This window comes from Magnolia sinica, chromosome 10 (genome assembly GCF_029962835.1).
Source record: "Magnolia sinica isolate HGM2019 chromosome 10, MsV1, whole genome shotgun sequence".
NCBI lineage: Eukaryota > Viridiplantae > Streptophyta > Magnoliopsida > Magnoliales > Magnoliaceae > Magnolia > Magnolia sinica.
In genome coordinates, this window is record NC_080582.1 from 26,421,228 (window position 1) to 26,448,876 (window position 27,649).

General features: G+C 40.1%; 1 protein-coding gene across 1 annotated transcript; it reads left to right on the plus strand.

Annotated features, from left to right (window-relative positions):
* Positions 1-294: 294 nt before the first annotated feature.
* LOC131258206 (serine/threonine-protein kinase D6PK-like) lies at positions 295-20,712 on the plus strand. The gene is made up of 3 exons (XM_058259344.1): positions 295-423; positions 1,751-2,920; positions 19,570-20,712. The coding sequence occupies exons 2-3, from the start codon at positions 1,884-1,886 to the stop codon at positions 20,441-20,443; spliced, it is 1,911 nt and encodes a 636-aa protein (XP_058115327.1). The 5' UTR covers positions 295-423; positions 1,751-1,883; the 3' UTR covers positions 20,444-20,712.
* Positions 20,713-27,649: the final 6,937 nt, after the last annotated feature.

Here is a 27,649-nt window from a genome sequence, read left to right on the forward strand (position 1 = left end):
GTATTAGTAAAATACTATTATTTGCAAATATGATCTATCCAATTATCAAATATCCCACACGAGAAATAGCATCAAATTTCTAGTGGTGCATGTTATTTCTCATGTAATAACAGCCAATGTCATGAGTATACTGGTATAATTTACAGATCATGTGACTTTCATGGTTTGTCCCACCTTATGAATAGTATGGATCTCGTACACGTGTGCCAGTTTGGCATGTGTGGCTGCCAGTGCCCTCACCATCTCAGTCGCGGCAGTCTCCTTAGTAAGGCTTTTCTTCTTCCTATAGGCCATAACAATCCACAGACACACACCCAACACTCTCTCTAACACACTTTCACCTCTCTCTCTCTCTCTCTCTCTCTCTCTCTCAGGTATAACTGCTAAAGCAGAGCCGTTTAAAGTTCTGATCTTTGAAGGCAGGTATTCTTTTGGGCTTCTTTTATTTTCTGTTGCTTTTTCCTCCTTTTTTTTTTCTTCATCTGGGTTCTTGTGGGGTTTCTGGATCTGTGTTCAAGATCTGTTTTCTTTTATTTAAAATTTTTATTTTTTGTCTATCTATGCTTGAATCTTGATTATCTCGGTGGGTTTTTGGAAATTTTCATTTTTGCCTATCTTTTTTTTTTTTTGTTTTTTTTTGTGATTTGGTGAGAAATTTAGGAAAATATCATTCGATCAGTTTCTGGATGCTTTTTGTTTTTCTTTTCTGCTGTAAAAATCTTGTTTTTGTTGTTGGGTTTTGGTTCTCAAGTCCTTTTTGTTGTGGACAGATTGCATTTTGATTTGGATGGATGTGATTTTTTTTTTTTTTTAAAGGGGGGGGATGCTATCTGTATCAATGTCTGCATGCATTCTTGTGGTTGCATCTGGTATTGAATGTAAAAGAATTGTTTTTGTAGGTGGGTTTTGGTTTTGTTCCTTTTTGTGTGTGTGTGTGTGTGTGTGTGTGTGTGTGTGTGTGAAGATTTCATTTTCTGGATCTGATTAATTTTCTGTTTGGGGCTTGCTTTTTGGGTTTTTAGGTTTTCTGCTGGGATTTTGGCTATATGATATTGTTTTTGGGGCTACACTACCAGTTAGATGCACATCCATGGTGCACATGGTGATGCACATATTCTGATCCAGACCGTCCAAATCATCGGGCTGATTGTGGATGGGGGTTGCCTAAAAGCTACCCTGATTGGAGAATCTTATACTTCTGTAACGTCCACTGCATTTGGACCATTGACTGCTTTTCATTTTTTTTACTCCCCATTTCATGGACATCAATCAAGATCCATGGCTGAGACCATCCATGATATTTGGACCATGATCCAATGATGGGACCCATGTTTTAGAGGGTCTGGATTAGGCGAATGCTCCCTTGCTTTGTACTGAATTCACTCCTTAGTCTAACTCACATTTGATCATAGTCTAACTCATATTTGATAATCTTTTCTTTGGTTGGTGCTATTACTTTAATATCGGTATATGATTCTGTATCCCACACAGTTCTTTCACTTTACTGTTGTAGTTACTTTGATGTATAAATCTTCTTAATCTGCTTTGTAGAGGTGAAAGGAGAGTTTTTTTTTTTTTTCCTTCTCTTCTTCTACCTTTGCAATTCTGTGCTCTTTCAATATCATTTCCATGAATTGTTATGAGGATTTTATAATGTATTAATCATGGTGGAAATAACTTGTTTATTTTATTTTATTTTATGGATCTTTGATTTCTTATGGGCTTTGTTGATCTCTCTGAAATTACTCAGAACCAATGATGGAGAAAAAGATGCCGCCACCTTTGGAAGTAGAATTATGGTTAATGAATTTGAAACTGTGGGCTCAGTAGTTGGTTTTTTTGGGCCTTGATCTGATATATTAAAGAACTCTGTGTTTGAATTAATGGCTTCAAAGACCAGTTCTAGACCTTGCTCAGAGCAGCATCAGAAACCGGTCAGTAATCAGTCAGTAGAGGCAAATTCTCGCAAGCCTTCACCTGTGCAGGTCTCGAAGCCAATACCTTTGCAGGTCTTGAAACCAACCAAATCGGAGCCGGTTACACCGAAAAAATTACCAAGACCTGCAAATCAAGTCTCCTCAAAGCAGATAATTGCAGATGTTTTGGAGGAAAAAACGCTGTCTACATATCAAAAGGGGCCCACTGATCCTTTGCCTGATAAGGGTACATCGAAATCCACCCATTTGGATGCTAGTAAATTGAATCGCAACTTGGAAGTTCCAAAACAACTTACCAAACAAGTAGACAGTGTAGAAAAGAATCAGATAAATGTGATTACGGGCACTTTGGAAGGAATTGGAATTGGAGATGAAGAAAAGAAAATGTCCGAACGCAGCAGTGTGAAGGACAGCTCGGTTTCTGCAAAAGTCAGCGATGGGACCAGCAGCCTCACTAAGACAAGTGGCAGTGCAAAAATCAGTGACCGTGCTGATTTCATTGAGAGCGGAAAGAGCAGCATGTGCAGAGGCAGTACGAGCAGCGATGTGAGCGATGATAGCACTTGTAGCAGCATAAGTAGCACTGTCAACAAGCCCCACAAAGCAAATGATTCGAGATGGGAGGCCATCCGAGTGGTCCGGTCGAGAGATGGAGTTTTGGGTCTCAGCCATTTCAGGCTGCTTAAGAGGTTGGGGTGTGGCGACATTGGTAGTGTCTATCTATCGGAGCTGAGTGGAACCAAGTCCTATTTCGCAATGAAGGTTATGGACAAGGGGTCGCTGGCCAGTCGTAAGAAGCTGCTCAGAGCCCAGACAGAAAGAGAAATTTTGCAGTGTTTGGACCATCCATTTCTTCCAACATTGTATACCCACTTTGAGACCGACAAGTTCTCATGTTTGGTGATGGAGTTCTGTCCAGGAGGGGATTTGCACACCCTTCGCCAGCGGCAACCGGGGAAACATTTTACTGAACAAGCAGTGAAGTATTATCCTAATTCTTTTATTTTCTATTTTATACTCTTCAATTTGATTAGAAGTCTGCACTGAATTGAATCATGATCTTCTGCATATTTCAGCACAGAGAAATGCTATTACAGCACAGGCTTTGAGAAGTTCTATGAAGTGTCAGGCCCACTGGCAAACATTTATTTTGATTGAGATCGTTGATTTGGGAGGCAATCACATGCGCCTGGGCCGTAGGGCCAAAAATTTAGTGATTGTACAACTACAGACATCTGATTGTTGTGAGTTTTGCCCATTAAATTTGAACAGTTGTACATTGCTTGAATTGGTGATCACTTCTCGGGCCATTGAATTGTGGACAGTCGCACATTTCTTGAGTCAACCATCACTTTTTGGGCCATGCACATGGTGGCACCGGACCACCAAATCAATGGTCTAATCGTGTATGCAAATGCCATGTGAAATAGAGATATGTTTTGCAACACACTTCATGGAAATCAACAGAGAGTGCATGCTATAGTAGCATTCCTCTTAAAGTATACATTGTTTGTTCTAAAATGTTTTCTTTCAATCTCTGGATTTTGCTTTGGTGTGATGCGTCTGTATTTGTGGATTTCCTCCACTGCAAATTATGCTAAAAGTCCCATCCTTTCCCTTCTCTTTATATTTCCTGCTGCAGCAATCCAATGCTTGACTTTACTTCTTACCTTTCCATGGCATATGAAACTGCTATTTGATTAACTTTTCTTTTTCTCCTTGTAAAATGAAATGCCCAATGTGTTGCTCTTGATGAATATATCAAAATAGTATGCAATTAATTTGATATTTACTAGCAGACAAGTATGCTCTTTTCTGTCCTTCCCCCCGTCTTTTTGTGATTTGTTGGGAATTATGAAGGATTAAACCTATGATTTGAGAGAAGCTTTTATGCTTCGAATTTTATGGTGGGTGCTGCTGCTGATAACTTGATATGGTTTCTATTGTAGGGATGTAGGTAGGTAATGTGTTTTCGGTGTATTATCTGTGATGGTAGGGTACTTCAGCTATCTTTTAGATTCCAAAATATTGCATGCAAAATGAAATGGCTATGAATAGGTTTTGTGCATTAGGCTTCCTCATGTCTTCTTCTGATGGATTACAGACAGCTGAAGTTGAAAATGTTAATGTAAGAGCTATGTTTCAAAAGGTGGAAGCTGGAGTCAAGGTGTAGGCCTTGAGATAGATGAAGGCTTCAGTGGTTTGTAAAAAATTATCTCACATTTTTTATAAACAGGAAAAACTAATGGAAAGTAAAATTTTGGAAAAAAAAATGTAATAGGTAATGGTGTGTTTGGTTGCACCAAATTTTGTCAAATATAATGAATTTCATGATATTTGGTGCAACCAAATGCACCCTAAAAGTAAAGTAGAAACTATGATATGTCATTGTAAGCCTTTCAAGTTTCAAGTTCGAAATAGTGAAGGAAAGTGCCCGTGGAGCGTATCCGAAAACTCGGAATAGCCTCTTGCTTAGACATTGTACACATTGTATGTGGAGGATCCTTTGAAGACATGAATTTGAAGTTTAGAGATTATCATAAAGAAATTGTGTCAATTAAATTTTAATTTTAATCAATCATTTTTTGAGATGGACACATGGAACATAACAACAATGTTGTCAAAATCATTATGCATTGCAAATCATAATAGGGGTCGAATCACATCAGAAACATCAGATATATCTCTTTTATGTTCTCAACTTGATCGGTTTTGGAAGCAAATGGGCATCTTGGATCAAAGAATGCATTACCTCGGCTTCATTCCCTATTTTGATCAATGAAGCCCCATCTGGTTTCTTTTGCAAGTTCAGAATGATTACGGCACGATGATCTCTTATCCCCGCTTCTCTTTGCTATTGTAGTGGAGGGCCTAAACTTGCTTATGGCTAAGGCCTCAGATCTTGGGTTGGCAAGAGGATTCAGTGTTGGACTGTTGGTAGACTTGAGATGAGGATTTCTCATCTTTAGTTTGCAAATGACACACGTATTTTTTGCGAAGCTTTTAGGGGTCAAATGAGGCATATCAAAGGGGTGTTGCAATGCTTTGAGGCAGTGTCAGATCGTAGGATCATTTCGAGTGAAAGTGTTCTTGTGGGTGTGGCTATGGAGGGAAGGGAGGTGAATGTTTTTGCCAAAGACAGTGGGATGTGATTCTTCTCATCTTCCAGTTTACTATGTGATGAGGTCATTCGAGCACCTAGACGAGTTTATCGGAGGAGGAGAGGCGAGGCCCAAGCCCCAGTTTCATTATGCTTGGATGATCATTACATGGGGCCCAATGGACCCAATTCGAGTTCTTAGCTGCATTAAAGACCCCACATGCATGGTTGTGCATTTTTGAAGACCCCACACTGGGAAGATGCATGTGGGTTGCTTATTTAGAACCGATTGATACATCTTTGGACTATTTGAACATCACCTAGCCTAACCTGGACCACATTTGGACGTTACAAACGGTAGACCATGCCGTTGGATATCTTGGGCCCATTAGTTTGGCGATCTAAACCATTGGATATGTTAGGAGACTCGGGTTTAGGTGTCCGAACACACTAGTCTGCACATCCAAGCCATGGACACGTTGGACCACATTCATCTATGCTGTTGATCACATGTGGACGTGTGAATGTACTTGTTGCACGTTGGAGATCATCCTTGTGCAGTGTGACACATCTTTATTTCTGCTTTATTTTTTAGTTTTATTTTAGGTTATTAGAGATTTATGTTTTGATCTTGACCGTTAATAGATTTAGACGGTCAAGAATAGTTGTAGACTTAGAGTTTGCTTAGGTTTTCTTATATATACTTGTTTGAGACTTGAGACTTGGGATGATGGATATATTGAATGAAATTTCTATGCATTGCTTCTTTTGAGCAAGAAAACTTCCTGTGAATAGAATTTGGTGTGAAGCCATTGGAGTGATTCCAAGTTCTCTTTCTTATTCCTATCAAGGTATTTCTTTTCTCTCTCTCTCAAACCCTCTTTTTTCATTGAATATTTTTTCCCTCTTCTTTCTCAAACTCTAACTTCATCATCAACAATTCAACTCATCACCGACCAAGCCATCCCCACCACACCATCCGTACAACTATATGGTAGTGCCTGTACTATGCACAGACTTGTCCGTATAGTCGAACTATCTTCTTCTCTATTTTATAAAATCCTAACCCTAACCTTAGCATTTTATAAAACCTAAATTCCCAATTTCTTGATTTCCAAACTCAAACCCTAGCAAAGCGTTAGTGAATCCTCGAATCTAGAACGAATCCTATGCAAGATGGAAGTTTTACATTCCATTTGGCCATGTCCGATCAATAGCCTTAAGGATATAGTTTGCGGGATTGTGATGTAGTCTTGAACTTGAGCTTAATTGAATATTTGATTTCTTTAAATTTGTGGTAGATTGGCTTTATTTTATGCTTTGATTTACTTTGGTTATCCATTAATTAATTTATTTCCATTATCCTAGTTTAGGCCATCCATCCTGCATCACTATCTCTCCCTCTTTGAGGTGCAACTGAAGGTGGCTGACTGGCTAAAATTTAGAAGCTGCAAATTGACTTCCTTTGGGAAAGTCATGAAGAGGAGTGCAAGTTCCAATACAGCAGTGAATCTCTTGGGATCCTCTGTGGAGGGAGATTAGTCACACTAGTAGACGATTGGATCAAACCGATATGGAAAAATTGGGCATGCTGAGTAGTGCTCTAGGGTTTGGAACATTGCTCTTTGAAGGAACTTGAAAGATAATGAATCGAGAGACTTTGCTGCCCTCACCAGTATCCTCTATGAGGCTAGCATTGACACTTTCAGCAAGGATACCGAGTGTTGGAAGTGGGCAACCAATAGACATTTCTCTTCCAAATCTTTTTTTGCGGAGCTTAAAGAATCCGACAAACATCCCTACCCGTGCGCTAAAGTGTGGACACCCATGGGGGTACCCACAGCCGACAAGATCCTTGTGCTAGTAGAGTGTCACATGTTCGCTATGCTGATGCTGCACTTTTATTTGGGGATGGGTCTATTAATGAACCTCTAATGTTTAAAGACATCCTCACATGCTTCTCAATTGTTCCAGTTCTTCCCGTGAACCGGTACAAAAGCTCCATCTCTCCTATATTACTTTGGAGATTTCTAGCAAATCTGGGATGCAGGATAGCAATCTGGAAGACTTGTCTCAAACTGTTGGGAGGATATTCTTGTAAAATTTGGAAAGAAGTTGGCCATACGCGGAAAGGCAATCTGCTTTCACTTGGAGGCCGTATTACGCTTCTAAAAGCAGTTTTTGCTAGTATCCCACTTCATCTCATCTATTTTCAGATGCCCTTCCAAATTCATAAACAAATTCAAATCTATTCAGAAAAAAAGTTCTTTAGGGAACTTGATTTATCATCACTTGGTGAAATGGGAGGACGTATGTAAACACCAAATCAAGGGTTTTTTTTTTTTTTTTGGTTTGTTAGCAAAATGGTGATGCCTTCCAAATTCATAAACAAATTCAAATATATTCAGAAAAAAAGGTTTCTTTAGGGAACTTGATAAGATGCATTCAATTATCACTTGGTGAAATGGGAGGACGTATGTAAACAACAAATTAAGGTTTTTTTTTTTTTTTTTGTGTGTGTGTGTGGTTTTCGATGCTTCAATCTGTGGTTGCTGCTAAATATGAATTAGCTGGGAGAGGTACCTATTTGGTGTTATTGCAGGTTGGGATTTTGGTCCAATCTTGAATCAGGGCAAGTGTATCTGGATTGTATTCCCATATGCCATTATTGGGGGATTTGGAATTAGAGGAATGCAAGAAATGATGCAGTCAACTGCAATTCATCAATTCCCTCTTTTTCTCTACCATTTCCTTGGTCCTGGGATGGGCTCTTGCCCTCCCAGAAATCTCTGGGACCTAGCTCGCTTCCTTAAGAGCCAACTTGGATGCAATTTTCTTTTGGTGATCACACCCACACAGGGTTCTGTGCTTCTGGGCTCTGCTGATTGTGTGATTGTTCTGTTGTTTTATTTTGATTTTGCTGTTGTTTGCTGTTTTGTCTTATATGTTGCTGTGAAGTAACGACACTGTCACATTCCATGGCTATTTTCCATGTCTTTGTTTGCTTTAATGAAATTGTCTCCTCCTCAAAAAGCAAAAAGAAAAAAACCTAAGATTTTGTTCTGATTTTCTTAGAAAATTGAAAAACATGTGATGAAAATTAATCAGAAAAAAAATGCATCGATCATCCATTTCCCATCAACATGCACACAGAATGGTTATACATATCGTGATATTTAAGGATTCTTATCTCTTTCCTTTTCTGTCTTCCAAGAAATTCACCTTAAAAAGCATACAAGTGTCTTTTAATAATTTTATTCTTTTGTATCTTACATTGGAAAAAGCAGCATTTAATTCCATTGACTGAATGAAATGGTATCTTGATTTCTTTGTTTTGGGTTTTTGAATATCCAAATCCCCAGAGTCTCTCTCTCTCTCTCTCTCTCTCTCTCTCTCTCTCAAAAGATACGAGCGAGGAATTTTTAATAATGGAGGGCCTTCTACATTTTTTTTGGCCTTTTTCATGTTAAGTAATTTTGGGCGCCATATATGTAATCCACAATACCATACAATTTACACATAATTGTACAAATATGTAGGATTTGCAATTTGGGTGCATGAGCAAATTGTACACCCATACAATATGATCAGAATCAAACGTTTCATATCGTGAATTGTATGATTCTGATAACACTGCATAGCAATGGAAGTTCGAGGTGCAAGCCCAATTGTGAACATTGCCATGTTTTTTTTTCCCAATGGCCATGACTTTTAGGAAACTGATTTAGAAACGTAAAATTCTATCTTGGAAGGAAGAAGAGTCATTTTTGAAATGCCTTTGGCTTTTTAGATAATGATTTTTGGTTTCAATTCTATCTAGAGGTGCTTGCTATGATGGGGGTTTGCATGCAAGTTCCATAGTCAAAGTAGGCTGAACTGCAATGATCATCTCCCCTGTATCCATATAATCTTTGGCCATGTTAGAATCGAAGAAACAGGCTAATGCAGGGGCATTTTCACATCGGGCTCGAGTGGGGTTGCCTGTGGGATGTGGGGACACACTCGGGGTGGGCGGCCCTTGTGAGGCAGGCCCCACCCGTGTGAGGCAGGTGGCTCGTGTGAGGCGGTACCCATGTGATTTGAGGCCCATGAGGGGGTTCGGCTGAGGTCCTAACCCATGAGATGTGGGGCCTGGGTTATGAGATAAAGGGATTGATTCGCTATGCTCTAATAGTTCGAGCTTTTAGAGCAGGAGGTTAATTGTCCTGCATCAGGTTGGTATAAGAGCAGAAGGTCTTGTGTTCGAGACTCCTCACTGTGGGTGATTAATGCGGGGGCATTTTCACACCAGTCTCGAGTGGGGTGGCTTGTGGGATGCAGGGGTACACTCGGGGCGAGTGGCCCGCATAACTCATGGATTTGGGGGCCATGTGAGGCGGGTGGCTCGTGTAGGGCGGAACCCACGGATTTGGGGCCTGGGCTATGAGATAAAGGGATTAATTCGCCATGCTCTATCAATTTGAGCTTTTAGAGCAAGTGGTTAATTGTCTTGCATCACAGGCTATGCAGGAAAGGGTTTAAACCACTCGGAAAAGTAAAGTGTCATGTATGACAGATATTTTTTGACCATTCTGATAGATTCTAGGTGGGCGGTTGGGGAAGAGCAGGACCAAGACCAGTGTGAGCCTAGTGCAAGAGAGGGTTTTAGCTTTATATGGCTTGAGTTTGGTCCATTGCAGTGACCTCATTCATTCCAATGATAGCATGTGAGTAGAGTACATTTCTAATATTAGAAATGGTGATGGGTGATTGATATAGGTCTTCTTCCTAACTATTTTTTCTTATCTTCAATGTGGCCTTGGTCTTTGGTCTTTTTCCTTCCCTTTTCTATTGATAGTCCCCAATCATCAACTTTTACTCTTTCAGAAAGAATTGCCTAGAGTTGTAACCAATTATAAACAGAGCCTAAACTTTTACTCTCCATTTGGAATTTTTTACATCAGTCCGTCCATATCTTCCTAGATTTTTTTTTTCTTGATTCTATTCTCTAACCTTACCTGCAGTGCATATGCACTTATAACATTGATTATCTCCACTCTAACAAGTTTTATTAATACAATCCTATCACTTACTCTCATAACATCTACAACTTTGTTGTTTAAATCTTTATCCACCTTTATCCGATCCTACCCCATTCCTATTATGATACTTTGTACATAACAAAGCTTATATCCATCGTCGTCTCTAGTTTTTGACCCCTTTCAACTTGGTCTTCTAAACACAAGCTATGTCAACTCTAATTCGTTTCGTCGCATCTTCTAACTCCATACTCCTACCTGTCAATATATGCGACAAGACGAATCTTATTCTCTTGGACTGGCTTCTTTACCTGCACGCGTTTAGAATGGTGCAGGAACTAGGAACCCTTGTGTACTTTTCATAGCAACTGGGTGTTGTTGTAGTGTGTCGCTTCAAGAGGATGCCCTAGTCAACCCTTGCCATTTCTCACCATACCCGGGTTCTGACGTAATGAGTTGCTTATGGGGAACACCCTAGCGTGAGTTTGGAATGTCATATTTGTTTGAATTCATGTTGGAAGTTTTGGCATAAGTTTGATGTCGGCTGCTAGCCTGATACAACCCTCCTTTATCCAGGCTGTAGACTGGCAATGAGAGCATAAAACTCCCACGGGAAAATACCCACAAAAAAAAAAAAAAAATGTTTGCAAATTTGCAAATAACCACATTGTTAATGGAAATATTGATACTCCGTATGATTTTTTTATTATTTTTTTTCCAATGGGTGTTAACTTTTGGGGCTTATGGGGACATAAGAGGACCTACTCAGGTGTACCAGAGATGGAGATGACCACCCACATCAGCGCAACTTTCTTTGTAAAGGGGAGACGAGTTCCAGAGCCGGGCCATTTTGAAGACCCCACATGCATTGGACGTGCATCAGGAAGACCCCACTTTGGGATGATGCATGTGGGCTGCTTAGGAGACAATTTTAGTTATAGGATTTCTATTTCGTGTTGATCCAACTGCTGGATCTTGTTAATTAGGCCATCGGGCCACCAGATCTTCCTGATCCAGCCCCCTTGGACTTTGATCTTTCTTTCTTTACGTTTTTTGTTATTTTTCGGATTTATTTGATGGTTGAGATTGATAATAAATGTTTTAGTTTTGTTATTTTGGAACTTCACTTAAGTGAGTGACATAATTGTAATTATGCTGAATTTTAATTCCAAAGTTTTTAATTATATAACCACAAGGGGAGTGGAGTTCCAACCTTAGTGGAGATTTGAGAAGAAAAAAAGAAGAAGAGAGAAGCTCTCTAGTGTGAAGGAATTTTGCTTATTGTTTTCTAGGGTTTTTTTGAAAAGAAAAAACCCTCTCTTCCAATTGAATTGTAAAAGGGTACAAACTTGTTTGGTGGTGGATTTCTCAAGGTACATCCTTCCCCTTTTTCATCTTCGAAAGGTATTCTTCTTATATCCTTCATCTCTCTTCTTCGAAAGGTATTGTTCTACTTCTCTTGTCTTCCTCTTTTCCTTCCCATTACAACATTCTAAACCCTAAATCTTCAATTTCTTTTTTTTTTTTCCAATTTCTAAAAAACCATAATTCCAAAATCATCAATTCTCATAAACCCTAATTTCCTAATTTCAGATTTTTCCCTTCCTAACCCTAATCATAAAACCTACAAATTTGTCCATTGAGTGTGGAACGTGCCTATGCTAAATTGAAAGTTCTATCCTTCCATCAGCCCTAGTCGTAATTGATTAGTGTGATTTCTTAGCATGCGGACATGTGATTTAGGTTAAATCAGATTTTATTTCCTATTGTTTACTCTTAATTACTTGGTAGGTTAGCCTCTTTTGTTAATTGAATCACTTTATGGACTCTTTCATAAATTCTATATTATATGTTAGCATTAAATCATGTGTCCCACATCATTATTTTTGAAAAAATGACGAAATTACCACCACCTCAAAATCTCTTACTCTCTGCAACCCAGAAACCAACAAAAGAAAAAAGAAAAATGAAAAACCTGGCTCGATCCCCTTTCTCTATCACTCTTGATCCCGTTCTCTATCTCTCCTGATTTCCTCATTCCTTCCTTCCAACCTTCTCTCTTGACTTCTCACTCTCCTGTTACCTAGGGGAAAAAAGAGAACAAAGAAGAAAAGAAAAATAAGGTAGAAAGGAAGAAGAAATGTCAAAGGTAAATGAAATTTTCTTATTTTTCTTATATTTTTTGTTCCTCCCTCTAGATTTGGGAAAATTATTTTGTGCGGGCCCATCCATGTAATCTTCACCAACTCTTCAAAAAAAAAAAAAACCATTCATTTAATAGAATCATCTAATCTAAAAACCTAGGTTTTATCCATCCAAGTTGGAACCATCATATCAATAGTCAGTGATTTAGTGATCTAGGTCGTCGACATGTCGGGCCTCACAGAGGATGAACCATGAACCAAAACTCCAAGATTGGGGAATCCTAGCCATCCACATTTTGGTTTTTCCCAATAGAGTGATGATTGTTGCTATAATTCTTTTTTAACCATCACATGGAATGCCACAAATTGAAGGGTGTATGTTTATCTATGGAGTAGAAATATGGGTATTTTCCATATGGGCATTTTCGTAATTTTCTAACAGTTGCTAACAGAAGCTGTATAAAACTTACTGCATGTGGGTATTTGCAATAGCCATGAATTGGCTATGTCATTATTTGCAAAATTATTAATTTTTTGTGGGTGTTCATTAATACCCTATTATTTATATGGGTGTTCACAAAAACCCCTAAATTTTTGTACATGTATTCAATCCCATATCATTGTGAGCCTAATGCTTAGGCCACTTATCTTAATGCTAATTCTACCTTCTTTTCCACCATAACTGAGTTTGAAATCCAAAAAGGTGCATTCTCATGTGAGATCTGTCATCATCAGTCCATTTATATCCTCGTGACTTTTTCGGCCTTCTCTTTTTTCATGTAGGATTTCACAAAGAAAGTTGGAAATTCCTTTTTGATCAAATCCATTTATTCATCATAAATGACAAGGATGCAGTAACACCAATTCATTGTTTCGAACATTGTTTCTATAGTTTTGTGAAAACTAGCCATTTTATTTGCTGTACCATTGACACAATGTTCCATCTGTGGCAGATAATAAATATTTGGAAAGGCCCATTAGATGAGGTAGCTGTAGTGAAATGCATTCAAGTTACACAGATTTAATACCATGATAGAATTCATGGTTTTAAATATCGGTTAGGACCGGCAGTATTAGCCATATTGGCCACCCTTGTTACACATTATGGGGGTGAACAGTGAACCGATCTGCTATGTAAAAAATGGGCCATATCGGCTGATACAGCCATGGCAGCCCTGATTTTGGAAAATTTGATTTTCAATTATTTTTTATTTTTTTATTTTTTTCCACAGGTTGGGCTATCTACTATGTAAAGGCCGCTTCGGCTGGCCTTCTTTTTTGAATCCTTTGTCTTTGAGGCATATTCTTTTCTTGCTTATTGCAAACTTTCTAATAGAGTGGCTGTTATCTCTCTTCTTTTTCTTTTTTTTTTTCCTTTTTTTCCCCCCGTTTTTCACTTCATTTGAACCGTGGAGGCTTAGAAACTAATTCCAGACTAGATTAGGCCTATTTGGAGGATCAAAACACAAGATTTGAGTGGTATTCAATGAATTGAAGCAGAATGAACCATTTTTGGAAATATCAGAAGAAAGGGTAAACCATCACTTCCTTTTTCCCTTTTTTAGTTGTTTATTTACTTTAATGGCCCTAAATCCCCCAAATCATGCTTGATTTGTGTTCAGTTAGGGCCTATTCAGTTGACATTCAGCTGGTTAAGCTGATGGACAAAATTCCTGTCAAAGAATGGTCTGATACACCATTGAATCATCATCAATGTCTTATCCCAACTAATTGTGGTCAGCTACATGAATCAAAAGTTTCACATTGGCTGCCAGCCTGATGCAGCCATCCTTTATCTGGGCTTGGGACCGGTGATGAGAGCACAAAACTCCCACGAGCATTATTTTGCCTGTGTCGCCAATGTCCTAAATTCGATGCTTCTTCAGGTCATAATCAACCGTTCAGGCAGCTCATCTCTCCAGGGATTTGTACAGTAAGAAAAATATACCTACCAATCTGAAGTTAGATGTTCATATACATTTGAAAGAAAAAAAACTTCTCTGGCCTGGTTAATGTTTCTGATAAAAGAGAGGCAAGCTATGCAGCATTTTAAATGAAGAGAAACACTTGGCTTTTGATAGGAATTGAGCTTTAAAATTTTCAAACCCATGATAAGATGACCGGATCATTCAACAGAAACCTTCATGATGAAATTGGATGAATCTCAATACATGGGAACAATTCGATAGATGAAACAAAAGCTTTGAATGTTATGTAATGGCAAATGGTTCAAGCACAACAATTTTTGATAATTCCGATGTTAAAAACACCACTGGATACATGTGAAACACACAGGAGGGAGGGAGGGAGAGATTCTGATGTTTTACATTGTCATTGTGAGGGAGGATTCTGATGTTTTACATTGTCATTGCAATTTTTTGGCATCCCTGTGGTCTATGTGAGGGGACTCTCTTGTCGTGTCTTTTAAGCCATATGGTCTACGCAAGGGGACCCACTCTTGTTGTTTCTTTTAAGCCTGGTTGTGAAAACTATTGGCTCATTATTTAGATGTGACATTCTTTTAGGAGGAAATGTGATAAGAAGTGTTTTTTGATTTCTCATCCCCCCTGTGGCTTGCATGAAATTGCTGTTGCAGAGGCTAATGAGGGTTAGGTTTAATCTTTGCGTATTCTTTTTTCCCTTAAAGTTGTTGATTGTAATCAACCTATGTGGTAGACTATTAGATGGAACTTGATCGTAATAAACCTATGTAATAGTCTATTACAGTACTCTTGTTGGAGTTTTGTGCTCTCATCGTTGGTCCCAAGGCTGGATAAAGGAAGAGCATTGCATCAGGTTGGCAGCTGTTATCAAATTTATGCCATATCTTCCATTGTAAATCCAAACAATATGACATTCCAAACTCATACTAGGGCATTCCCTGTAAGAGACCTGCTGCATCAGAACCCGGGTGTAGTGAGAAATGGGCAAGGCTTGGCAAGTGCATCCCTGACTTGATGACCTATGGTCTAACTGAAGGTCTGGCCCTTGAGTGGAATGGGGGAACCTGATTCATGTAGCCAATCCCAATTAATTCGGATAAAGCTTAGATGATGATGATGATGTTCTTCTTTTTTCCTTTTCCTTTTTTTTTTTTTTTTCCTTAGTTAAATTATTTTCTCCTGTCTGCCAATGCGTTAATGTCAGCAACTGCTTGGGTTGTGATCACTTCACCTACTACCATCTAAGCAATTGAGTTCCATGTGGTGCACCTTGAAATATCTTGATTGACATTCAGTTCAAGTGGGAGAGGTTTCACTTGCAAGAGCAGGATTGTGATTCTATATGGGACACTTGAATATATTTTAAGGTGCTGAGAGGAAGATGCCCTTTTCTGAAGATGGGCCACATTAATAAAGGCACCGTTGCCCATCATGTGGTTGGTCTAGTATCACGTCATCTGTGGAAGAATAGCATTGGTTGTGTAGTTTGTGAGGAGTGTAGAGTCGCCTTTTGTGGTGTAGAACTAGGAGAAAATAGCACGAGCTAGCAGACTGATCCGAGGGCTGGAAGGCTAGGAGGGTGATCTTGAAGTTGGGATTCTACGAGACTTTAATCAGGCTTGGCTTAGCTAATGAAGGTGGCACATAACGAGCATCAAGTTGCAACTCAGGTTTCGTATATTCAGTTGGAAGTTGATTGGGTTAGCGCTGTCGAATGGATAGAATTCAGCTTTCAACAAATTTTTTTTTTTTTCATGCATATTAGAGTTTGTTCCTCTATCTACTAGCAGGAAGTTCCCTTGACTTTTCTGTTTCCAGCTTTATTCAGAAGTCTGCGCTGAGACGTGGTTTGTGACTGGTTGGACGGAGTTATATGGAGTTAGGCACTCAAGCGATGCGATGAGCTTAGTCCAGGGTGGCAAATGGGTCAGACCATGTTGAGGCATGTACATGTCCAATCCATAATCTAAGGATCTGAGTCTAGGCTTAGGTCAGCCCAAATTGGGCTTTGGCTGGGCCCCATCATCCAACTATCCAGCTCACCAAATTCAATTAAGTAGGGCGGATGGGCCTTCTTTTCAGGTCTTAAGGCAGATGCATGCGTAAGTCTAGCCTAGTTAATTGTTGGATGGCTGTATCCGAGTTGATAATATTTTTGCCTTCTAGAGAAGTTGATGGATGTTCATTTTGATTTGAGGCGATTACAATGTAGCTATTTCAAGGAGTCTAATGGGGTCTGCCCAGTAAAACCAATTTGGGGAAGCAAGTGTATTTTTCTCACTTGGCAGACTTGATCAAAGTAACTTTCCCATTCAATCAATGTCATACAAACTGGATGGTTTGAATCAAAGAGTTTCTGAAATCAATATGTAGTGCATTTGATAGAGTTGACTTTGGATAACATGTCTCCAAGGAACCATGTTGATGAGATGACCGTAACCATCTCATCCTTGGTGCAGCAAACATATGGTTATAAAAAGAGAGCCCAATGTTTGGAAGGTTACATCCTCTGATCAATATGAGCTCTTCATGGTGAGTCACCCACAAAATGTGGGTTCAACCTAGGGCTGCAACTTTGGTTTGGGTCAACCCATACTTGATTGACCCAACCCAAGATCAGGTCGGGTTCAGGTTGGAAAATTCCAACCCAATCTGAAATTGGGTTGTGTTCGGGTTGAGGAAATTTGGGTCGGGTTGGTTCGAGTTTGGAGAAATTTGGGTTGGGTGTGGATTGTGCACCTTGGGCTGGAATTTGGTTTGGGTCCTGTTGAGTTGGGTCGGGTTCAGGTTGACCCTCAACCTGAGCCAAACTTCCTGAGTTGCACCCTTAGTTGAGTCTAATTGATGATTAGAGCCCTCATGTCTAGAAGCACAGGGGTGCATGAAGAGGAAGGTGCACATGGATAAGGAGTCATTTCTTCACATTTATTGCAGTGGTCAAAATTTCTTTAGATGCATGTAAGTTAGAAGGATCCCTGTATTCTTCTTGTTCAAGAGAATGGGCATCAGGGCCAATCACAAGATCCTCACGGGTGCCAATATTAATGCTGGAATTATTGATTGGGCTTCAGCAGCCAAGTCATTACTTGTCAGCACGTACAGTAATGCTCTGCTTTTCAGTCTTGGCTTTTCTTATTTGATCAGACTGATTATAAAGCAGTCCCAAAAACAAGGAAAGCATCTCATCTTCCTTATGATGAATTTGAGTAATTTGTTTATGTGCTAAAATGTCTTCAAGTCATTACAAACTTTCCTGTTCTTTTCTTCTTTTCTAAAACATTCTGTATTAGTGAGTGAGATTTCTTTTTCTTATTCTGTTTTCTTTAACTATTAAATAGTTCCTTCTTCTTTTTTTTTTGTGTTTTACATAGTTTTTCGCCCCCTTTAACTAAAGGTTTGAGCCAATTTTCTATTTTAAAATTACTTTGTTCTTTTTGAATTTTTTGTTGGTTATCCTATCCATCATATGCTGATCCTCTCAACTAACTAAATGCCAACTACTGCTATGGAATCTGTGATATTCAGCAAGTGAATGCAACCCCCAATCACAGACCCCAGAGGCCAAGTTGAAAGGCATAGGAAAACATTCAGGACAGCGATCAAACGATGCCTTTTGGACTCAAATCTATTAGATCTTGTTCTCAACCACCGCTTAAAAGATGTGCGCAACGTTTCACAATCATGCTTATTGGTTAATAATATGCTGATATGCAGTAGCGACTAGTGAAGGACCCCATAGTAATGATGTGGTAGTGGAGGTCTAATTGCCTGGCCTTTCTTGTTTCTACTTTGACTTCTATGAGATGACTTCTTTTTTTTTTTTGTTTTAACTTTCATTTTGTTGAACTTGGCATATTTAGATGCCTCCAACTTGTGCTGTGCATAAAGTCAGGCATCTCAAGCCATCTTATATTTTCCCTTTGTCTTTTTAACTGTACTGTTTTTGTGGTAAATAGCTATCATCTTTCTCATGTGGATCCCACTTTGAATTCAGATTACCATCTTTTACCCTTGTTACTTTTTATAAAATGATCCAGTAACTTCTCAAGCATGCAAAATGCTGGAAATGGATTCATTTTCATATTTTTGTCTTGGAGGTTGGCTTGAATGCATCCTGGCATATTGCAATATGATACATTGGGATTTTATCCATTGAAATTAGGTTTTTTAATGACCCAAACCATTTGTGTGATCAGGCTCCCCTTGGATGAGGAATGCTTGAAAAGTTTATCAGATTGAATATTTAACTCTTTGATTACCTTGGATGAGGAATGCTTGAAAAGTTTATCAGATTGAATATTTAACTCTTTGATTACACAAAGGTTTTGGTGATTGTCCATTTTTAAAGCAAAAGACTCAAATTTCAAATGGTTGAAATAATCTAATATAGGAGATTTTATTTGTTGTCTATCCACCATACAATTTGAGGCTGATTGTATAAATGGTTTGGACCATTTAAAGATGATCCAGTTTCAAAGGATAAAATCCTGATACATCACATTGCAATGAGTTGGGATGTATTCCAGCAAACCTCTTCATCTCAATATGTTTGATTCTGACATTGGCATAAATTTGTATGGAAACATGTGAATGTTTCATCAAAGAGATCATTTTCCATTTTCTTTGTTTTTATGTCAGGCAATGTCCTTGTATAAATGATAGTACACAACTACAAATTATCGAATATAAACAAGAAAAGGTCGGGATATGCCCCATTAAGGCCTTAAATGGGGCACTTACTGGTTGTCACAGCACCTGCCAATATGGCACACGTGTGCAAGATCTAAGTGGTTCATCAGGAAGGACATGCTTTAGATATTCTGGCCCAAAAAATCAGGTTGCTCTAACTCATAGGTGGACCAGTTTTCACCTATGAGTAGACGTACCTGATTATTTTTGCCAGGATATTGATGGTGGCCTACCTGATGAAACACTTGGAAATTGCATACATGTTCCATATTGGCATGTTTACTGGTGTGTTGACGGGCAGCATGGTACGTGTGCTTGTATGGAACATCCGATATGCATCAGATTGGCCCCACTGTAGATGCCTCAGCACAAAATCATGCCGGTCCACTAATCTGCTGGACCTTGTATACAAAACAAATGGATGGCTAAATGTTGAGGTTGTCCTATCCATTTACTTTGGTCCATCTGATAACTGCATCAGTTTGGCTTTTGCACCAGGGGATCTAGAGAGTGGAACCCATCTGATTGCTGGCTCTGATATTCCACATGATTCGCATGTTGGTACTTGCAGTTTCTATGGGACCATGGCTTCTACACATGCATGCAGGATTAGCAATCCCAACAGTAACCCATAAAACATCTAACCAATATGCACATTGCACAAATGAATGTATGAACATCTCATGGAGTATTTGGTTGTATTTATTCATGTTTTAGCCTGTCCTGTCGATCATGCAGGTTCTATGTAGCAGAGGTCCTCCTTGCTCTGGAGTACCTACACATGCTCGGAATTGTGTACCGTGACCTGAAGCCCGAAAATGTCCTTGTCCGAGAAGATGGCCACATTATGCTGTCCGACTTTGATCTCTCTCTCCGCTGTACCGTCAGTCCAACACTTGTCAAATCTTCGTCCATCGATTCCGACCCCTTGAGAAAGAACCCCGTCTACTGTGTCCAGCCTGCTTGCATCGAACCTTCCTGTATTCAGCCATCGTGTGTGGCAGCCCCCACTTGCTTTGGTCCCCGCTTCTTCTCTAGCAAGTCCAAGAAGGACCGGAAACCGAAAAATGAAATAGGAAACCAAGTAAGCCCATTGCCTGAGCTCATGGCTGAGCCAACTGGGGCCCGGTCCATGTCATTCGTTGGGACCCACGAGTACCTAGCGCCTGAAATCATCAAAGGCGAAGGCCATGGGAGTGCTGTAGATTGGTGGACATTTGGGATCTTTCTCTATGAACTCCTGTTTGGCAAGACCCCGTTTAAGGGGTCAGGGAACCGGGCCACGCTGTTCAATGTTGTGGGCCAGCCTCTCCGATTCCCAGAGTCGCCAGTCGTCAGCTTCTCAGCGAGGGATCTGATAAGAGGGCTGCTTGTGAAGGAGCCACAGCACCGGCTGGCCTATAAGCGTGGAGCTACGGAGATAAAGCAACATCCGTTCTTCGAGGGCATCAATTGGGCTTTGATACGTTGTGCCAGCCCGCCAGAGATTCCGAAGCCAGTCGAGATTGAGCGGATCCCAGTGCCTGCGGCATCGACGAGCGAGAAGGTGGCCATCCCTGCTGTGGCCAATCATAAGAGTTCTGATAATTATTTGGAATTTGATTTCTTTTAAGTGATTTTTCTTGACTGATGCAATTTGTTGTATTGGGGAAAGAAGAGGTGGGGTGGTGAAGATGGTGAAGATGATCATGATGATGAGGGATGGTGATGATGGATGGAGATGGTGGTGGTGGGGGGTTCTTATTAGATTTTGTTAAGATGTTGTCTTCTCTTGTTGTTGTTTTCTAAATGGAATTATCAGTTTCAAAATTTGTATTCTGAATGAATGCTGAAATGTTGTATTCTTAGTCTATAATCATGAACGGATTTGATTCTCATCAACTCTTTTTTACATCTAGGTGTATGGTTGAACTTCTTTAGCTAGTTTTTGTGATCTAGTAGACAGTGATCCAGACTCTTGATTAGATGGGGCTTGCAGCGCTCTATTGGTGGAACCCAACCCTTCAATTACTGGCCTAAAAGTAGATGGTTCAGGGGAAAAAGAAAAAAGAAAAAAAATTTATTTGAAAGGTAAAATACTAGGAAATTGTTTGGAGGAAAAAAGAGAGGCTAAAAATCATGGATTTACGAACTAGACTGTTTTGACTTGTTTGAGTCCACTCGAGTCAGTTGCCCCCGACATGGATAGCTGAGTCTTAGTACATAGTAAAGGCGCGATTAGGATCTTCCAGTCCTACAAGAATTTTGCTGTATCATCCACCATTGTGGGTTTAATGGCTATCTCCTGCATTCCAACCACGTGTGGCCCACCTTATGAGTAGACTGGCCAACTGATTTTTGGCTGAGGCTACTTGCATTGTGTGCCCTCACCAATTGAAGGCTTGGATCTTACTCATATTGGCACATGCGGTTTTGGATCTGTATGTGTATACTTTGTAAAACAAAGAAAATATACAATGTGGAATTTTTGCTTTTGCTTTCTGATGGAAAATATATACGCTTGGACCTGTGATTTTTCATTTTCATTGTAGTGGCTAAGATTATCAAAGAGGGGTTACAGTGTGGCATGGCCCATTCCATTCCATGATGGGATTTGAACCACATCGGGTCAACTATGCAAAAGCCGGCTCCACCTATTCCAATGCTCGGTCAGACAAATGAACCAGGACATGAACAGTTGGGTCTTCCAAATTTGATAAACACTGCCCTGTTTGGCAGGCGCCTAAAAATGAGTTCATCACCTTTTAATTTTAATTAACGGTAAGTATGTATTAGAGGTCTCTAATACATTATTATCTTTATTTAAAATGAGATGAATTCATTTTTAGGTGTCAGGTTTATTTTGTTCCTGAATTTTTCTTTTTTCATGTAATCACTAGATTCATTTTTAGAAAATTAGGAACTCGAACCTGGTTCAGTTGACTCTTGATTAGTCAAGAGACTCAAGACTTAGCTGAGTTGACCATATTACAAGTATGTGCGGAAGAGTGAGCTCTCAAGATCTGACGGTCTACACGATATGAGACCTTTACAAAGCTAAAGATGAACGGTCCAGATCTAGTGGTCTGCCTAACCACTACTGGAGCAGATGAGTCTAATCACCCTTATGATTCTACGGTATAAATGGCCTTGGATTACGTGTAACACCCCGTACTTTTCAGTACTTGGCCGTTACCATGAAGACTTAATTTAGTTAATGCAAACCCGATTTATGTGAACATTCATATACTCTAGCCTAAATCCGACCGTTAGGGATAACCTTTATTCGTAGATCGAACCCCCGCCATTTAGTTTTAAGTTGGACTATCTCATCATCTTGGGATTCACATTTAACCGTAGAGGACTTGATTCTAGGTACTCAATTGGCATAAAAATGTTAGATAACACTTTTTAGATTGATTAAGCCACACCAAAATCAATTTTGAGACCAAGAGCCACTTGATCCATACTTCATTGGCTTCAAGACCCCTAGGAGTGTAAATTGTCTCTCAAGTACTTATATAGGCTATCCAACTATGGTAACCACTCTCAAATTCGCTCCAGAATGGGCAAGGGAGCTGTAGAAACTGTGGGATTCAAATTTGGAAATAATCCAACCATTGAGTACGCAGGAATCACAACCCGAACCCAAAAATAAAGGTGATGTGGCCAATCAGTGCAAGGTAACATTAATATAAATGAAATAGTGGTCCTCGGTGACTTTCTAGTTAGATGAACGGTTCAGATTGCATGATTGGACCACATATTGTCGACGGATCGATGATGATTAGCCCTCGATGGCCATATTTCAGTTAAAATGGTCCACTTAAGTTATGGATACGTCTCATCCTTTGGGCTGGGTCTTAAATCAAGCGGACTAAATGAATGAACGAAGCAGATTTGTTGGATTCATCATAATGGGCCCCACATTCATCGCGTGTGCATGGCATGTGCGTGCGCTCGCGTGCACCAGACCTCCAGTGCGATCAAATGAGCGTTGACCCGCGCTCGTCCGAAAAAGGAAATTTTCTTCCTTCTTTCGTTTCCCGCCCGAGCCAACTCAAACCGACAGCATCCGTTTGGCTTAGATAGCCCCACCAATTTCTGATCCAAACCGTCTATCTGGTATGCATGTTAAATCCGTACAAATTACCAAAGGTTCACACAATGAATCATACGTGCAGCCGCACAAACACGGGGGAAATTAGGCCGTGTGCAACCACTCTTCTGAAAACGGAAAGTTCCGTCCTTTCTCCCCTTCCACGCTGGTGATTCGCGTGATGCTGAATCCACGAATCTTAGCCATTGGAGCGAGCTCATCCCGACTATCCATTTCCTCGTGGTTTAGGGCTACCTTAACAAGGTGAAAACCATGGCAGGTTTTGGTTTTACCGGCCGTACTTGAAGGCTGCTGCAAACCGCTATAATCCAGGCCGTGCATTCTCCATCCGACGGTCTCAAATTGGTTAAGGCTTCAAAAGAAGGAAACATATGACAAGGGATTCGTTGCCTCCATCCCTTGAAGCCACTCCTTCCAAAACTCAAACCCACCATCCCAACTGGTTCGAAGCTTCGAAACCAGCAGTCGGGAAGCATGTTAGGATCAGGCAGAACCGATCCTATGAAGCAGAACGAAGGAAGGATCATCGGATGTCGATCTGCCATTAATGGCCAGCTCGTCTTATCCACCAAGCTGCGCTAACTCAGTCCGAGTCTAAGCCGAGTCCAGACCTTGTTGGGCCATCAGACAAGGCTTATGGAGAGAGAGAGAGAGAGAAGTAAAAGGAAGAAGGAGATAAGAAGGGAGAAGATAGAGTAGGCTGCTGTCGAGTCGGATCAGCACGTTGTTGCCACATTGTGTTGCTGCTCGAGCTGCAGACCACTGATTTGCTGGGTCACGAGGGCGGGACGCTGCAGAGAAAGAAGAAAAGGTAAACAAAGAAAGGAAGAAGGGAGTGAGGAAGAGAAAAGAGAAAGGAAAAGGGACGTTGGTCCCTTCCTCGGGTTGCTGCCACATCACGTTGGAGTGACTCGGGCGGAGTTTCTGCCATGACATTGTCCACTTGAGCTCTGCCCGAGTCTAGATGTTGCTAGACTTGTCAGAGTCGTCAGCTTGTCGTGTTGGGCAAGCTCAATCACGTCCAGGAACTGCTGGACATTCCAACAAGGAAGGTGAGGTGAGGAGAGAGAGAAAACAATAAGAGGAAGGAAGGAAGGAAAAGGAAGAAGAGAGATTTGGGTTGTTTTTGCAACTACCAAGTCAACTCGGTGGAGTTGGGCTGTGTTTGGGTTGGCTTACTCTAGCCTTGTACCTGTTAGGTGATGTAAACCCAAAGTGAGGTTCATTTTAAGTCACCGAGATAAAGGTAAGCCGAAACTCATTTACATCCAATTGTTACTGAGTTGACTCAGTGAGTTTTTACTAAATATATTGACAGTGGATAGCCAAGTACTAACTATTTTTCTTGATGTTTTGTTTGGGTTGTGGTCACATATTGTCAAGTAGATTTGACTCTATCGGGCTACATTCGTGCTATCTAGCAGGACACATGACTAGGTTACGTGACCAAGGTGAGGACTCACCCTTTGAGCTTCCCACTTAATTTCATCAATTTAGACATAGACGATGTCTTGATTCTTCTCATCGAGTTACTTATCTTACTATGTGAATATGTTAATATGTTGCGTAATTGATTCCTGTGTTAGATAATTTACATATCTTTTTAGTTATAACAAGTATAAATGATTGATGATGACATACTACCCTTAGTTGTACATTGTTAATTAACTATATGCTTGTTGTTTGTGATTAAGTGATATAATGAATAAAACTCGTCATGAACTCACCATCTTACGGTCCATATTTGACTTACGCAGGTTGAATCACACATCTGCCTTACATGGCTCGGATCACACTTTACCTTACATGGCTTGGACCGCATATTTATCGTATGTGGTTTGGATTGCTTATTTGCCCTTCATGGCTTTGTTGGAACATTGGTGCCCTTTTGTGGCTTGTTGGTCATATTCGCATATATTGTTGATTTTTAGGTCATTATGCAGAGTTCGTTATGATTTTTCGGTGGAGCTGAAGTTCGTTTATCGATTTCTAGCCATCTTGTGGAGTTCATGCAATTTTCAAATGACCCCGGAGTTCCCATGTTGATTCTCTATTCATCTTACGGAGTTCAGTCGTACTGTGATTTCCAGGTGGATCATAAGTTCGCTTATCGATTTTCTAGTCATCTTGTGGAGTTCACGTACGATATGATTTCCGGGTGAAGTAGAGGTTTATATGTTGGTTTCCTAGCCATCTTGCGGTGTTCAGTCGTACCATGATTTTCGAGTGGAGCTGAAGTTCGCTTATCAATTTTCTAGCCATCTTGCGAAGTTCACGTACGATATGATTTTTGGGTGGTTAAGAGTTTGTATGTTGATTGTTTCTTCACCTTACGGTGTTCAGTCGTACCATGATTTCTGGGTGGAGCTGAAGTTTGCTTATCGATTTTCTAGGCATCTTGCAGAGTTCATGTACGATATGATTTTCGGGTGAAGTAGATATTTATATGCTGACTCTCCCTTCAATTTGCGGAGTTCAGTCGTACCATGATTTTTGGGTGGAGTTGATGTTCACTTATCGATTTTCTAGTCATCATGTGGAGTTCATGTACGATATGATTTCCGGGTGAAGTAGAGGTTTAAAGGTTGATTTTCTATTCACCTTACGGATTTCACTTGTTCCATGATTTCTGGATAGAGCTGAAGTTCACTTATCAATTTTCTAGCCATCATGCGGAGTTCACGTACAATGTGATTTTCAGGTGCAATAGAAAGTTGCATGATTGATTATTTGACCATCTGGACATTTTCCTTGCATTGCAATTAATATTACATTTTGCTTATGATTAGATTATGTTGATTGGCTAAATTTTTGAGTATATGATCATGATTATGAATTGCCCTGTTTAATATATCTATTCTCATGTCTTGCGATCTATACTTGATTATGAATGATGATCAGTGTGAAATCTTAGAGGGTGCTCCTCACTGCGATAGCCATTGACGCTATCAAACTGTAATAGTAGATGCAGGTGTAGAGTGAGCCGATGTCATTCACTGGGTCGCTAGAGCAAATCGGGTAGCAGGGGAGCTAGACAGGGTCCCTACAGCCCATGTTGAGCTCCATCATTAGACGATAGATTTATACCTTTATTTAATAAACTTTGTTATTTGAAATTTTATAAGTCCTGTATGGGTGCTACATTTGAAATTTTGTGATGATCAGAATATTTTTATACAATGCATGGTTTATTCTGCCAACATAATTTGCTGCTAACTCTGATTAATGATAAGCGGTTCAAATTTATACTGAATTTTGAAGGCTAACACTTGGGTTTTTGAAGAACGAGTCATATACTTAAGTTCCAAAAATCGGGACGTTATAAGTTGGTATCAGAGTGAGTCTAGATAAACTAGGCCTTGGGGAAAAACATGACTTATATGACTTCAAATAATCCATGGTTGTATTGAAGAAATTAGGGACTTGAAACTAGGTTTAATTCCCTTAGTTTTAGGGTAATTCGTGAACTTAGAAATCCAAAATTTCAGGCTCCCATGAAAATATCTAGGGTAGCCATTGAACTTAGAAACACAAATTTAGGTGTTGTGGAAAGTTTGGTTAAATTCAAGAACTCATAAGTTTAGACCCCTTGTAATCCATCTCAGGACACAAATATAAGCATAAGATTATCGTAGGACCTTGGCTATAGGTCGAAGATTAGAAGGTGTGGGTATAAGGATGCCTAAATGGTTATCTTAAGATCTTCGGAGTCTTGTTGCACCTACTCGCAAAGGATAGGGAGTTGTCGAGCACACATAAATTGTTTTGACCATGATAAATCATTTCTTTTAACAGGATTATGGCCCCAAAATCCCGTCGCCCGAATCCGCAGACTATTGATTTATTAACTTCACCGACAAATGTAGTTGTTAGGGAAGAGGGTCCTGAGCGCTCTCATGTACCTCTAGTCAGGCCAAGTAGCCCAGGAAGAGGGCCACCATCAGAAGATATCGCTTCTCAACTACCTGCGGGTCTTGATGGCACCCCTCCATCAAATGCACAACATGAAGCTCCACGTGGCGATGTTATTAGCCAGATGACTACCATTATAAAACAACAACAGGCTTCGATCGCCACACTGTTAGAGGCTCTCCAACATAATATGCATGCATCAGCCTGGAAGACTAAAGAGGTTAGTGGGGGAAATCTGTTTGAAAGGTTTCATAAGTTAAGGCCACCGTCCTTCTCGGGAGCACCAGATCCATTTCTAGCAGAACACTAGCTGAATAAAATGGCCAAGATGATGAAACCGCTAGATTGTTCAGATGCCCAGAAGATTGTTCTCGCCACTTATGCCTTGGAAGGCGAGGCTGATACATGGTGGGAAAGCGTGCTAAGAAGAGTCACATCTGATTATGAGTGGACTTTGACTAAGTTTAGGAAGAGGTTCAATGAAAAATGCTCTCCTCCATGCTATTGTCACAAGAAAATATCCGAGTTTCTTAAGTTGAAGTAGGGAAGTATGTCGGTGTCTTAATATGAAGCGCGCCTTGATGAATTGTCACAATATGCACTAAAGGCTGTTGAAGACGAAGAATATAAATTGTAAAAGTTTAAGAAAGGTCTCCGACCTGAAATTCAGTCGAGATTGTGCACCTTCGACTTTACTGGCTTCGCTGATATCGTGGACAAAGCCATGCGAATAGAGAGCGTATGGCCAAAACACGTTCTCTTATTCGAGTTCAGTAAGTAAAGCCAAGACGGCACCATCTTCATCTC